This window comes from Gambusia affinis, linkage group LG08 (assembly GCF_019740435.1).
Source record: "Gambusia affinis linkage group LG08, SWU_Gaff_1.0, whole genome shotgun sequence".
Classification (NCBI taxonomy): domain Eukaryota; kingdom Metazoa; phylum Chordata; class Actinopteri; order Cyprinodontiformes; family Poeciliidae; genus Gambusia; species Gambusia affinis.
In genome coordinates this window covers 8281667-8296659 of record NC_057875.1, presented here as the reverse complement: position 1 = coordinate 8296659, position 14993 = coordinate 8281667, and the positions used below count along the sequence as shown (strand labels likewise).

General features: G+C 37.9%; 1 protein-coding gene across 1 annotated transcript; it reads left to right on the top strand.

The window, feature by feature from the left end:
* The first annotated feature begins 779 nt into the window (after positions 1-779).
* sema7a (semaphorin 7A) lies at positions 780-14403 on the top strand. Its single transcript, XM_044123750.1, has 13 exons — positions 780-1035; positions 1229-1362; positions 2756-2851; positions 3164-3266; positions 3441-3551; positions 4600-4742; positions 7643-7821; positions 8076-8184; positions 8791-8986; positions 9124-9236; positions 9559-9704; positions 10546-10610; positions 10692-14403. The coding sequence occupies exons 1-13, from the start codon at positions 924-926 to the stop codon at positions 11096-11098; spliced, it is 1914 nt and encodes a 637-aa protein (XP_043979685.1). The 5' UTR covers positions 780-923; the 3' UTR covers positions 11099-14403.
* Positions 14404-14993: the final 590 nt, after the last annotated feature.

The following is a 14993-nucleotide window of genomic DNA, read 5'->3' as shown; positions in this document are numbered from 1 at the left end:
GAGTAAATTTTTCCAAAGCACAGTTAAACCCTTTCTTGTAAATTAATTTGTTCCCATATTGTTATAGAGGGGGAACGGATTATTTCAGGTGGGTAAAATATATGGGTCCACCCCCATAACTTTGTCAAATTTAGAGCAAATGCTACCAAATTCATAGGATTTGTTTTTGATGATGAGAGAAATAAGCACAATAAAAGATTTTCTGGTAAGTTAATTTGTTCCCATTTTATGGAGGGAGGACTGATTATTTCAGGTAGCTGAAATATCCATTCTCTCCTCTCCTCCTCCCATAACTTTGGGGAATAAAGAGCAACTGTTTCCAAATTCTCAAAAATTGTTATGTGTGGTAGCATGTAGTATACTAGAAATTTCCTCAATCCAGTAATCTGTCATATTTTACATTAGAACAAGATTTACCAGAAAGTCTACACTCGCATCTTTTCAGGAAGTCTTAATTTTTGTGCCTTGCTGTCAGCCAGCAACCATCCTCTTATATCAGCAATGAAAAACTATAAATACACACTACGTGTTGAAAAATTGTGTTTGGTGACTGACTTTTATTTCTGTCAAGCTGAAGTGACAAAAGTTGAAGAAAGACCGATTCTCTTGGCGTTTAAAATAACACAAAACAGCGTAAAAAGACCTCGTTTATTTAATTACTTTACAATTTTGTAAACAACAGCTGCCGATTAAACTGAATGTTACAACCTTGACATGATTATATGCGCCGTGAAAATGTTCAGATCCGCCTTTCTGGCTGCAATGCGCGCTCCCAACACAGGGGGAACAGATTTTCACGGGAACAGAAATTCGCACTTCGGAGGCTCTTATTTGAAACATTTCTTTCCACAGAAAATTGTTGTAAATTTAGAGACTGCAGAGGTTAACCATTTCTGTCTTCACCCATAGCGGAACTGGGCAAAATGAAGCATTGCGTTCATATTTGTCTTTGTTTCGCGGTGCATTTCAAGATGGTCTTTTCGAAGGATGTACCGGCTCTTGGGTCTAAAAATAGTCCGAGGCTTTTGATACCAGGTAAGACATTTGCAAACCACAATTAAGCTTTTAAAATCCTGAGTTTTTCGACGGAAAAAAAAAAAAATCTATTTCAGCGCCTCCAGTGAACCAGTGCTGTATTTAGGACACAATTAAGCTTTCTCATAATTCTTGCGTCGTGGTCTATAGCTGTGCATTGTCAATAACGGGGTTTCTTGTCTGTTTCCCGTAGGTCTTTGTGATCAGTATAAATATGAAGTTAATCAGAACCATAGGGTGTTTTCATACCGGGAGGAAGAACAGGAGCTTTATGTCAGAGGCTCAGACATTGATAAACTTAATGCAAATAACTATAGCGTCATAGAGGTGAGTTATTCTTATTTATTTATTGATTTATTTTGGGGGCTTAGTGTTTTTCATTTTCACTTAATCACCTTCATATGCATTGGCGCTTCCAAAGGGGGGTCAAGGAGGGCATTTGTCACCCTTCTCTGTGGCCAGAGTCTGATCTAAAATATTTTAATCATGAATTAAAGACAGGACAAAGCTTCAATGGATTGCAACGTTTTGACACATTTATATAAATACCTTTATATACTTTCTGTGTCCTATTTAATGCCCGTTTTAATGTTTCAGTTATAGTCATGTCTTTGCCATAGGCTTTGCCAGACCTAATTTACTTTATGTACGACAAAAATCCAGTTTAAAAGATTACATGAAAGTTTGACTGGTTTGAAGGGAAACACACAGGAATTGGAAAAAAGTAGATGAAGATGACTTAAAAACTGCTTTAAATCCTTTTTCTGTCCCATATTTGTGTGTTTGGATGACTTTGATAACAAAACCAGAGACCAGGATGATGTGAAATAAATTTTCCGGTTAAGTATCTAATGCGCAGCAGTGTTCAGTCTATCCGCTCACCTGTACTAATACACCTGCAGCACTCTTTCTTGCCGTTCGCTCTAAATCGGCCACTAGGCAGCTGCTCCGGGAGTAGAAAAGTTGCCGTACGCCAGGCACCGCGTCAATCACTTGTCAAGGATGTTCAGGATGTTTTTTGGTCCCCGACAAAGACCCGGAAATTATCACCAATCAATAAAATCCCCACGGTCCTAATTGGAAAACTTGGGCATCATGCTGGCAACGCTTAGCTGGTAACACACTCTGCGCAACGCAAGTAGTAACCTGGCTGGAACACAGTGCGTTAAATAATAAAATATAACTTAACAAAGTTTCGAGGCAGATAAATTTTCCTCGAGGAATTTTAATAATCAAGGTATTCGAATCACTCGAGGAATCGTTTCAGCCCTACTCTCAGTGACAGGATTTATGTCTGAACTGTTTCTTAAAAGAAAAAGAGTGATTCACATGTTAGGTGCTATAATAAGAAATAGCCTGCTCAGATTGTGTGTGTGGTTTTTTTTTACCACTTCCTCATCACTTTATAATCTTCACACTTTTATGATCTCATATACACTCTTTCTAGCTTGTGGCAATGGAGCATTTTGAGTGACAAGTTACTGAATAAAACTTGGAATGTTTGTGATTTTCTGTGGAGAAATGCAAAAAAAAAAAAAAAGAAACCCGAAAAACCCACTTTTCTATCTTTTTCCTTATGTTTTTGCAAAAAATTTCCAATAACAACAACTGGACAGCATAAGTGCTCTGACATGAGTTACTCCTACAGAAGTGTACATGAGCTCAATATAAACTAAACACACCATCTCAGTTTTGTTTAACATTGTACTGTGTGTTTTAGGACCAGTGTAAAAATGTAATCACCATCATTGAGAAGTTTCAGGACGACATGTTTGTGTGTGGAACAAACGGACACAAACCAAAGTGCTGGAAACTCGTAAGTGTCTACATATATGAACATCCACATGTAAACACAAGGTCTGTACGTAATATGTACAGACCTGGTGGAGACCTCTGTGGAGAACTGGTAGTTCTCCTATGCTGCAGTTTTCTTGTGATCTGTTGACTCAGCAGAGACAACAAGGCAAAGCTTATTAAAGAGGGGGATCTGCTGTTTGTGGCCTAGATCTATAATTAAGTAGGGTGTTGGGCGTCTGGTGTCTCATCATTTGCTAATGCAGTTTCCACCACAGTTCTCTGGAAGTGTTTTTTATTTTTTTGCTTGTTTGTTTTTTTTTTTTCTGTGCAGTCTCCTGCTGTGAAGAATCAGACCAATGATATAGAGGAGAATTATGAGGGAGCAGGCATCTCCCCGTTAGTCTACACTCACAACTGTTTATCGCTCACAGTTGGTATGTTATGGACAGATTTTTAAAGGTTTCAAACAAGATTCAGTGCTGCATGCCATCTTATGTAACCACATCAAGTTGTGTTTTAAAATAGTTGTAACAAGGTTGCTTTCTCATTGAACTCTTCTGTATAATTCAGCATTTCTGAATAATGCTGAGTATCCTCTGCTGTTTCAGATGGGGATTCATACGCAGCAGCGCCTTTGGACATTGAGGGAAGCTCTTTGCAGTTCAGGAGAAAAGCTGGCAAGCGGACTAATGTTTGGATGTACGACAGCTGGTTATCAGGTCAGAGTGATTGGGTTTGATGTTAAAGAGGAGCTCACCACTGTGACGTGCAACTAAATAATTTATACACAGCCTTGAAAAACTTAACTATATTAATATCTGTGTCAAATGTATAAAGTTTAATGATTCAAACACTGATGACATGAAAGGATATATTTGCTGAGCTGTGGGGGCTGAGTAATTAGAACGGTCCCAAATCTAATTCTTTTCAAGGCTGGAAGTCAAACAGTAATTATCTACTTGTGTGTTACATTTAAAAAAAACATTTAAACATCATTTTTATTTTTTATTTTTTTAAAGTCTGTGCATAATTTGATTTTTGGTGTACTGTGTTAAGGAAATAAATAAGTCTTACCTAAGGTGAAACACTGAGTCAATCAAAATGCATTTTGATTATTATTTTATTAAGAAATTCAGAAAGGAATATGAGCAATGACTCCCCTGGCTCGTCCAGGGGAGTCATCCACCAGCCCTCTTACAGAGATGGGAGCAAAAGGGAGTATCCCACCAGTTCCAGTTTACTTCACAACTCTGGTATTTGCACCTGCAGACTGTGACCCTGGGTAGTTCAAACCCAGGTTAGAAATATCCTTTCTTATGTGTTTCCACCGATCTGCCTCCAACATGAAGGGTGCTTTATGGATACAATTGATTTATTGATTGAAATAGAACAAAGTCTTGACATAACTGTTACTCGAGCATTCAAAATAATGCAACAGGAATGCATGAGCAAAGGTCAAAGAGGATTGACTTTTGTACACAAACATCATTAATCTTGGTTTAGAGTCTTTAAGTGAAGCTGACCACATTTGTACAAAATTAGGGACTTTCTATGCCTAACTGTTCGCATTAAAGAAAGGAAATTTGAAAATGGTACACTGGCAATGTTTTTTTTTTTTTGCTTTGGTTAACTTAGGTTTATCTTGTTCTTCCCACATATGTTTAGCTTTGCTTTTCTGTGGTAAGTCTTGTTTTTGTGGCTGTTATGTCTCAGCACTTGTCAATACAAACTGTACATGGTTTCTCTAAACTAAACATCCTCTTGCAGAGCCTACATTCATATCGGCATCCTGGGTGAAGCGTAGGGAAGATCCAGACAATGAGAAAATCTACATCTTTTTCCGCGAAAAGAACTCCGACCACGGCCCAGATGCCGATCCCTGGATTTCTAGGGTGGCCAGAGTTTGTAAGGTACAATGCACACTGCATACAGCCAAACTTACAAAGATGACTGGTACCTAGCCAATTTAAAGCTTCTGTTTCAGTGCCATACTGTCATTGCAGTTCAAACACGAACAGATATTTTGTCAACACTGTGACTGACGACTACAGGATTGACACTTTTCAAACTGTTCATGAGCTGTGTGGAAATGACTGTTATCTTTTCAGAGAGCAGAAGATTTTTAAAATGGACAGATTTTAATTCACTGACTGAACCACATCAGTGTTTACACAAAAAGCTAAGTTCTCAAAGTTTTGTATGGATGCTTCAAAATGGTGGAGAAGGTGAGCCATGAATGAAGTCCTACTGTTTCCAATGAAGTAGTAAATGGTGAATGTCAACCTTCTATCAGTTTCTAAAGGTCAGTTTGCATTTCAGTGAAAGAAATGTTCCTTTTGGTCAGATTAACTCAATTTTTGAGACAAAAAAGTTGTGGACACATTAACAAAGATTAAAGAGACTGTTGCAGCATGACTTGCCAGTAACAAAAAACAAAAACATGCCCAGCACACCAAAGTATTCGTCACATTTTGCAATTTGAAAAGGCATAATTGGGAATTCATGTGATAGATAAACACAAAGCTGTGGAAATTTACAAAGTGGCATGAAATATTGTCTTCAGATTGTTTTTCTAAAGAAGTTTGTGTATATGTAATGAGCCTCATTTATTCTGATGGATTATTCATTTCAGTATAACGCCCTTTGTCCTGTAATGTTTGTTTGAGAACATAAAGTGATTAAAAAGCATCTTGATACCCAAGGATCACAGCAGACAGGTGCAGAGAAATTGAAAGTAGGGTTAGGTTATGAAATAATATCCCAAGCTTCAAACATTTCAGTGAACTGTTTGCTTTATCGTACCAAAATGGAAACAGCATAGTGCTTCAGCAAGCCTGGCATATTCATTCATCAAACTGACAGATAAAGCAAATCAGAGAAGCTAATTTGTGGAAAAATGTGCATAGGCCAAATAAAACCAAAACTTACCTTTGTGATGCTTACCAAGTGAGCAACTTACCAAGTGATGCACTGTACAAGTGCATCACTTGTACAGTGCATCACTGTGGGGATGCCTTTTTTCAGCAGGAACAATGTAAACTGGTCAGAGTTTCCATAAAGCCGAATGGAGGACAAAACGAGAAATGGCTGCAAGAAAAGACTTCATAACACTTGAGATCCAGGTTATGGTTCATCTAAACTCAATTGAGAATCTGTGGCAGTGTTTGAAAGATCATTTTTACATCTAATCTGACTGAACTCAAGCTATGTTGCAAAAAAAGCATTTCGGTCTTTACATGTACAAAGCTCGTCGAGACATAACCCAAAAGAGTTGCAGTAGTAATCACATTAACAGGTGGTTCCAGTGTGTTGACTAAGTCAACCTGACTTTAAATTGATGCAACAGTGAAGTTTTAATTTTATAAGCAAAAAATGAAAACAGTGTTGGATGTTTCTCTAGCCTACTTTAGATATTGCATACTTTGCATTGGTCTATGATAAAAACATCTTAAGTTGAGGGGTGTGAATACTTTTGCAAGACACTATATTACATTTTCACACTTTTATATTGTACTTTCCAAATTGTATTGTATGTTTTCACTTCCGTCTTTATGAGAGTTGTGAACAATTTAAGGAAACATTTAAACTCGCATGTTAAATGACAAAGGTCAGCATCACTGTTTGCTGTTGACATTAACCTTCGATAGGGAACCGTGGAAACACAGCTTCTGTTTGCTGGGTAATCAGCAAGTTACGTCACAGTGTTAATAAGTGGTGCTGATAGTTGCTGTCCTGGATTGGATCAGAAGCTACAATAAAAGCAGAAGGGGAGCTAAAACACTGGTGCTAAGGTTTTCTGAGCAACATGTTGAGACTACCAGGAACATTTTATTAAAAAAAAAGTGTTCCTTAATTGAGCCCTTGCTGCAGTATGTGTTTACTTTTTAGGAAACTAGTGATCTTGGTGTTGTGATGGACTCAAACCTGAAACTTTATAGCCACATTGAGACAGTTACAAAGTTGGCCTTCTATCACCTGAAGAACATTTCCAGGTCTAATGTCTCAGCAAGATCTAGAGATACTCATCCATGCATTTATCTTTAGTAGTGTTGATTACAGCACCGGCGTCCTCACAGGTCCTTACACTAACTCTCTGTAGCGCCGAGATTAGACTTTAAAATACTGTTGGTTTACAATTCACAGAACGGCTTGGCACCACAATACATTAAAGATCTGCTGTTGTTGTATTAACCTTCCAGACCTCTCAGGTCTTCTAGTTCTGGTCCTCTGTGCAGCCCCAGAACTAGACCCATACATGGAGAAGCACCTTTAAGTATGCACCACAAATCTGGAATAAAGATCCAGAAAACTACAAAACAGCTGAAACACTGGATTCCTTTAATTCTAGACTTAAAACTCACTGCAGAGTTGCTTCTGAACCATAGGAAATAAGACACTGACCAGCATTTTGATGTGTAATGATGGCACTGGCAACATGTAATGTTTACTGGTTTTCTCAATTGTTGACTGTGTGCTCTATGACTCTGTATTGTTGTGTTTTTATGATGTAAAGTTCTTTGAACTGCCTTGTTGCTGAAATGTGCTTTACAAAGAAACTTGACTGATTGTTTTATTGATTTTTACTTTCATTACCATAAGCCAAATTGCAGCTTCCTAAATAAATTAACCTGATCGAATGTTACTGCTGTGTGGAAGTAATAACATCCATGCTAAGAAAAACCTTGAAGAGTTCTTGCACTTTATTTCATCTCTAAAGTGGGTGCAGTCTCAGATATTTAACTCTTTGTGGACAAAATAAAAAGAAGACTGATTCTCTTCCTAATAAAGTCTTTTGACATGATTTTTGTAGACCGATGAAGGTGGATCAAAAAGATTCTTCCAGAACATGTGGACGTCCTTCCTAAAGGCGCGCCTCGTCTGTGGGTTTCCTGATGAGTCATTGTATTTCAATCGTCTCCAGGACATCTATGTGATGCACGCCGATGACTGGCACCAAACTAGAGTCTACGCACTTTTCACAAGCAGCTGGTGAAACACTTTTCTTCCCTTTTTTAGTGTTAGAAACTAAGCAACAGCATAAGAAGCAGCATCAAAACATTAGAGGGTGCATCATGTTCATTTTTAGTTATGGCTTAAATGTCAAATCTGAGATTACCAAAGCTTTTCTCTAATAACAATGGCACAATTGAACTGCCCTCACCACAACATGAAACATTTGATTAACCGCTGCAACTGTGATGGCATGAATGGTATGATGACCTCTCTTGTCATTTCTGTTTCAGGAACTCAACTGCAGTTTGCATCTATTCAATAGAAATGATAGAGAAGATATTTGAAAACTCAACTTTCAAAGGCTTTGCTAATGAAATCCCTACACCAAGGCCTGGAACTGTAAGAATCTATTTTTGTACTTCCTCTAAGGGTTTTATTTCTGCCTGTGTATTTTTGAGTGTACACAGGCAAAAATAAAAAGGCGTGTTGCAAAAGACTATTTTAAATAGGCGTGTTGGAAAAAAGGGTGTTGCTATGGAAGCTATGTCGGGTTTATCTCATCGTGTTCATGTTTTCCATGTATTTTTTGTGGATATTGTGGGTTCCATAATGAGCTAAGTTTGTTTATAATGTGCTGTGGAGACCATGTGATGTACATGGGGAAAATATTTTGCCATTGTAGCCACAGTATACTCCACATAGCTGACCAATAAAAGGAGAGGCACATGTCTTATGTTTCTCAACAACTACACCCCCAAGGAGGGCTTATAGCAGACAAGTTTGTTTGTCTTCCTACAGTTTCTCTATGTCAATAAGGTTTCCAACTCAAGTGATATTGTTGCTAAAACCTTGAAGTGGTTGGCATTTTTTACTATTCAGATTCTGTGTAAATTAGGTGAGAGAGTTCTCTCCACTTTTCCTCTCATTTGGTTTTGCTTTTTGTGATCCAAGTAATTTTGTTGCCTTGTCTTTTTGAGTAAACTTTTACATGATTGTGTTTTGTAGTGTGTTTCAGACAGTAAAAGCCTGCCGCGGGGCACAGTGAACGTAGTGAAGGATCATCCTGAAATGGTTGACTGGGTACATTCCCTTCAGTCAAAAGCTCCTTTTTATGTAAGCAACTATAATTACACCAAAATAGTTGTTGACCGGGTTAAAGGAGCAGACCAGCAAGTGTACAACGTTTTGCTCCTTGCTACTGGTAAGCCAAGATTGCTTTGTGTCGATTTGTCTTTTCTTGGCCAGGAATTATGCATTGTTTACTATCTCTGCTGGGAAACAATGCGCTAAAAATGTATCAGTCCTAGAATAACAACACTGTAATGATTGTTCCAATAGATACTGGCAAAATCCATAAAGTCCTAGAGACTGGGTCAGAGCCTTTCATCATATTGGAAACACAGATCTCCAACATTTCATCTATACAGGCAATGATGCTTGACTCTCAAAAGGTACACTTAAGTTTAAAAATATTTTCCTCAGTATTCTTTATAATGTGTTTAATTGCGTAACATTTTCTAAATAATGGGAATTGTGAAAAATATAAGCTGAAATGTGTTTCTCCATAGACCTTTTGTTGGTTGCACATTTTCTTCATTTTCATCTGCTCCTGTTTTGATGGTCCTTGACCTCTCTGTTTTTGATTAGTCCCAGCTCTGTTATCGCAGTTATCACAATCTCTGTTACACCTGGCAGCTGTTTCCAAAGAACCCCCTCACAGGGGTTCTTTGGAAACACATTTATAAGAAATACCTTTTTCTCCACATTTCTCAGAAAAAAATTGTGGTGGGTTTCTCTGATAAAATATCTACAGTGGACCTCCAAAAGTGCGAAAAGTACAACGCCTCTTGTGCTGACTGTGTCCTGGCACGGGACCCTTACTGTGCATGGACCAAATCTGGATGCACACCTTCTGTCCTGTAAGTATGAGCTTTATTCCTCACTGCTCACATATCAAATAATAGTTCTGATCAGACAGGTCTACAACAGCCAGTGTTTGGATTGGTAGGGTCTTGTTTCCCACAGACTTCATCAAGTTGAATCAAAAGTACTCAGAGTTGTTTGGAGTCTTAGTAAACACCTTGGACTCTGTATCTGTGATCAAAAATCAAGTGAAAAAACCCCCAATAAAACAAAAGCATTATTTCGTTCCTATGGCAAAGAAAAGAAGTATTGATGTACATTATCTTTTATTGAATAATCACACACTAATTTTAGAACTCTGAAAAATCAAAGTACCTTTATTAAAACATCACCCTTTAAAAAAACTTGCTTAATTGATTCATAAGGCAGGTGTAGCAATTCCTTTTTATATTTTTTCCAAAATTATGAGAAATCTCATATTATCATGGATTTTGAGAGCTAGCTAATTGTAAAAACACCTGTAGATATTTTTAAAACACCTCAAGCATTTTGCTTGACATGAAGTCAACATATCAAGATGACAATTGCAGTTGTCCCAATTCGATAAAATTTCCAGGACCCTAAAGGAACCATGTTTATCTGTTGGAACAATTACAAGCAAGCAGAATTGTCTAGTTGTAGATACTATCCATAGAGAAGCAAGTGCTTTACAAACATCAAAAAGATCACTCAGCTAGAAAGAATCCATTCTAAAAGCTACTTAAAAAGCCTGATTACTGTTTGCAAGTGGAAAGATCTCTTTTTATGACCTGTCTTGTGGTTGTCTGTTATGTACCTTTTGGTACGATGTATGGAAATATAAATGACCATTTAAAGCGTTTTGTATTTTTTTCACAGTGGGGGCATTCAGAATATAAAGGATGGACATACAAGTGTTTGCTCACAAAATAAAGCAGCGAATGGTAAGTTACAAAATGCCGCATGCTGTACCATAGCAACTTTGTCACATCTTTACTGAGCTGCCTTTTCTTTTGTTTTTTCAGTGTCAGGGGTACTGACCAGGTCCAAAAGGCAGATATATTCACCAAAGATTTCAGGGACAGTCCATTCAGTCCCCGAAGGTGTCCCTTTCTATCTGTCCTGTCCTATAGAGTCTTATCATGCAAAGTACACCTGGAAGCATGGAAGTCACGAGAGACCTTGCCTGCAAATGCTTTCTAATTGTCTGCACCTTATTCCTTCAATGGGACCAGAGAACTATGGGGAATATGAATGTGTCTCCACAGAGAAGGACTATAGCAAAACTTTGAAAAAATACCATCTTAAGCAGCAGCAAGAAAAGCAAGAGAGCAGGTTTGCTGATTTTAACCTGAATGATGCGCCCATCCTTGCTCCTCAGCTGTTTTGGATTCTACTCCAGACTGCAGTGCTGTGGGAAATTCTGAGATAGTTTCTGCTAACTGACTGGCATTTCATATCAGTTTTCTCAAAAAATATCAGACCGTACCATAGAACTGAAATTACAGACAGTCAAGAGGCATTAGCAGACTTAAACATAATGTCTTTTTCCAGTAATAACATCAAATTAAGCTAAAATTACCTTTGAGCACTGTCATGGGACTCTGCTGTGGCATGCATATCATTCTACCTTCCATTGTGGCAGCCTTCAGTAAACAGTTCTCACAGAAAAAAGGACGGTTATCTCTGTGACATGTTACTAGGAGGATGGAAAGCTTGATAAATAGATGGAGAAGGGTTTAATTTGAAGTAATGTGCTGATGGAAGAGCATAACTAAAAGGCAAAGAAATGCATTTCTGGCCCACCTGCCCTTGTACATGCAGACATGCACACGCGGGCTACCCACGCTACATAAGAAAGTTGAAAATTATTTGACTTTTGTTGCTATCGTTTATAGGGAAAACTGATGCTTTTACCTGTCTGTGTGTTTAGTCTTTACCAAGGAAACAAGAGCGGAGGAGTAGCTAGAGGCACTGGAGTGAAGCTTTTAGTCATCCAGTCTTTTTGGTAGAAAGAGTGAGACGACGGAAAACAAATTAGCAATATTATCATCCTTATTTTATTATTAAGCTCATTTTAATTTATCAGGTGATTAAATCATCTATCACCATTGGTCTCATATGGATCCTGACAAAAATAATTAGATTTCTGATAAAGTGACTGACATTAGTTTCCTCTGAAGTGTGGCTTGACTCAACCTTAGAGACAAGGTGAGGACCTCCAACACCTGGAAGAATTCAGGGTTCTGATGAATCGGCTTTGGACAGTAATTCAGACAACCAGGCAGGAGAGGCCACCAGTATCTTCTCGGAGGTTTTCCATGCACATAAGCAGCTCTGAGGCAGAACCAGAACTCTTTGAAGGCACTAAATATCCCTTCTAGCTTGAGAAGACTTTGGAATGTCTGAAAATTCTACAAGGATTTGCTACCTCTTTGACACAAAGGGCAGTAAAAGAATGGATGGTGTTACACATTCGCTTAAACACATGAAACGTTTTTGTTTCCTTCAAAAAAGGCAAATGCTAAATAATAGATTTTCTTTCTTTCACACATTGTAAGGTCAAAGCCTTGGAATAATCTTTAATAATGAAAAATGCCCATTCTTGTAAACCTGATTCAGGTTAATTTTCGAATAGCATATGGAGAATATCTAGAGTTGGGTATCAGTTGTAAGGTCTTTGAGAATTAACTGTTTGGCAAGGAGACAAAATTGGATAGAAAATACTGACTTGGCTTGAATATATACAGATAAAGGATATTTGATCTTTTAGGCTAATCATCGATCAGAGCTGCAAGGAAGGAAGAAAAGAACACAGCATAGATGAATCATGGATGTTGTGAAAGTGGAAATGTTTGAGACAGAGGGAGTTGCTGAAAGAAAACCGTGCCTTAAAGGGTTGAGCCCAGCACAGTGTTCTATGTTTAAAATGTCAGCTGTTTTGGTGGTTCTGTGCTTGTTTTGTGGATGAGATTGGCAAAGAATCTGTGCAGTTCAGACCCTACAAAGCAGCTGAACAAGCAAGTCCACCTCTTTCCCGATGAGGTGTTTTTGCCCTTATGGACTCGACTGAACCCCTTGATAGCTGAGTTCAGTAGAACTGGAGCCACTGCAGCTAAGGCGTTTCTTTTTTTGCTTACTTTGAGCTGGAACATGTGGTGATGAAGCAAGAAAACAGCACACCCAGTGATTTTTTCATTGAAGTGAGAGAAGCGAAAGGGAGTTGCAGGAGGCATTTGTTTCCGTTTATGGTTTAGTTTTTACCGTCACTGTCTTGTTTCTAGAACAGAATGTTTTCACTGTGAGCTTTACCTGCAGAAACAACACAAGTTGGAATAGTTTATCTGCCTTTTTAGGTCTTGTGTGTGGCCTTAAGGCAAATAAAACTTGAAGTTATTGTGCCAAGAAAGGCAGAGCTCTTCCTGGGCAAGGCTCTTTCCTTGGCACAGAAAAAAAGTATATTTGTGTTGTATCTGTATGGTTAGGTGTGGATTAAGGGAAGTTAGATTATTTAACTTGCTTTCATAATTCCTTTCAGTGGTCAGTGAGAAATGTGCAGTCAAGAGAGAAAATAAAACAGCTGTAGGTCACATGAAGCGTATCTTTAACTGAAAGTCACTTTTTCATAGCATGAACCTAATATTGCACTATATTAGTGTTATTTAAAGCAATATTCTATATTTTCTTACATTTTTCATTAAAAAGGCAATACAATGTTGAACAACTGAAACTCTGGGAAAACTAAATTTGTAAACTAAATTTTTGGAGCAAAATGCATGCTCAGGATAACACCGGAAAAGGAAGTTGTTCAACAGCTAATGACTGGAAAAAACGAAGGAGATGATCATTGATATGATCATTGACTGAGTCAGGTCACAACATGAAGAGGTTGTCACCTGAGTCCACACTACTTGGTATCATCTCCTCCAGCAGCAATATGGCAGATGAGAATCCTCTGTCGAAAATAGTGAAGGGAGCTATGAAGGTTGCTGTAGTGTCCAATCCCTGTGTTCATAATCGTTTTGCAGCAACAGAACGTTGAATAGTGTCAGAGATTCCTCCCATCTTCTGTATGATTTTTTTTTTAAACTGCTGCATGGCAAACTACCACAGCATCAAAAACAGAAAGCCCTTGACTGCTGCATAGTTTTCTGTCTCCAGTTGATAAAAGTCTGAACCGCCATTTTGATTAAGCACTTTACATGATTCTATTTATTCTTATATCTTTTATCTGCTTTGTTTCTATCTGTCTTCTGTTTGTATTTGATTATTTTCATAGTGTTCCTAGATAATTTACTACAGTTATCATCTAAGCTAACTTCGGTGGGAAATGTGTTTGTGTGAACTCCCTTAGCCAGAGAAATGTATGGATGGGAATTCTGGACAAGGTGTAGCCACAACACTGGTCACATGTGGTCTAAGGTCCAGAATTGGGTAAGCATGGAAATTATAGACCAAGTTTAGCACAAGAATAGACTGACTTGATTTTGGTTCCTCAAACATTCAAGAGTGCATTGACCTGTTTGAAAATGTCACATTCCAAAGAGAATAATGTTAACTTTTAGATTATTGGTGACCCAAAAAAAACATTCATAAATTGACATCATGAATGGATCTAACAGCAGAATATTAACATCTTTTTGCCTGAGCTAAGTTGCTGATGTATGTGACCTTTGACTTTAAAAAAAATCTGTACTCACCAGATTTAATAAAACATAAATGTGTTCATTTTCTGTAGATTCACATCTTTTTAATTTGTGAGATTCATGAAGCTCCTTTCCCCAGGGACCTAATATTCACCAATCATTCCAGTTTACGTCTTCATACCACTTAAGATCAAGAGAATCTTATAAGTGTCGCACTTTTAGAGATCCATGACAGCTGTCTAGTCATCACAAATTGTCACGCCGTCAAATCCTTCCTTCTGGACTTTTTTTCTGCTTTCTAAAGCAACCTGACAGAGAAAATGCTTTCTTGTTGCCTAATATCTCCCACAAACTGCAAGATGCAGGTCAGTTCTGTTTCAGTTCAGTGTAAAAAAATACTTTTGTTTTACTCAGTAACGTGGTTAAAAAAACAGATAAAACATAACATAGCATGTTTGACTTCCACAGGTCAAAATCACAATTTATGCAAAAAATCAAAAGTGCGTGATGCACCATGGGTAATATTCTAGTGGGCCCTTTTTGTTGCAACAATTTGATGTGGAAATGTGTTCTACACCAATTACAACAGCAATATGTCTGCACTAACAACAGTCCATGTGTAGCCTTCATCACCAAGCGTGACATGCAATGGAGATATCTGCTGCATTTTTACAGAGCTTG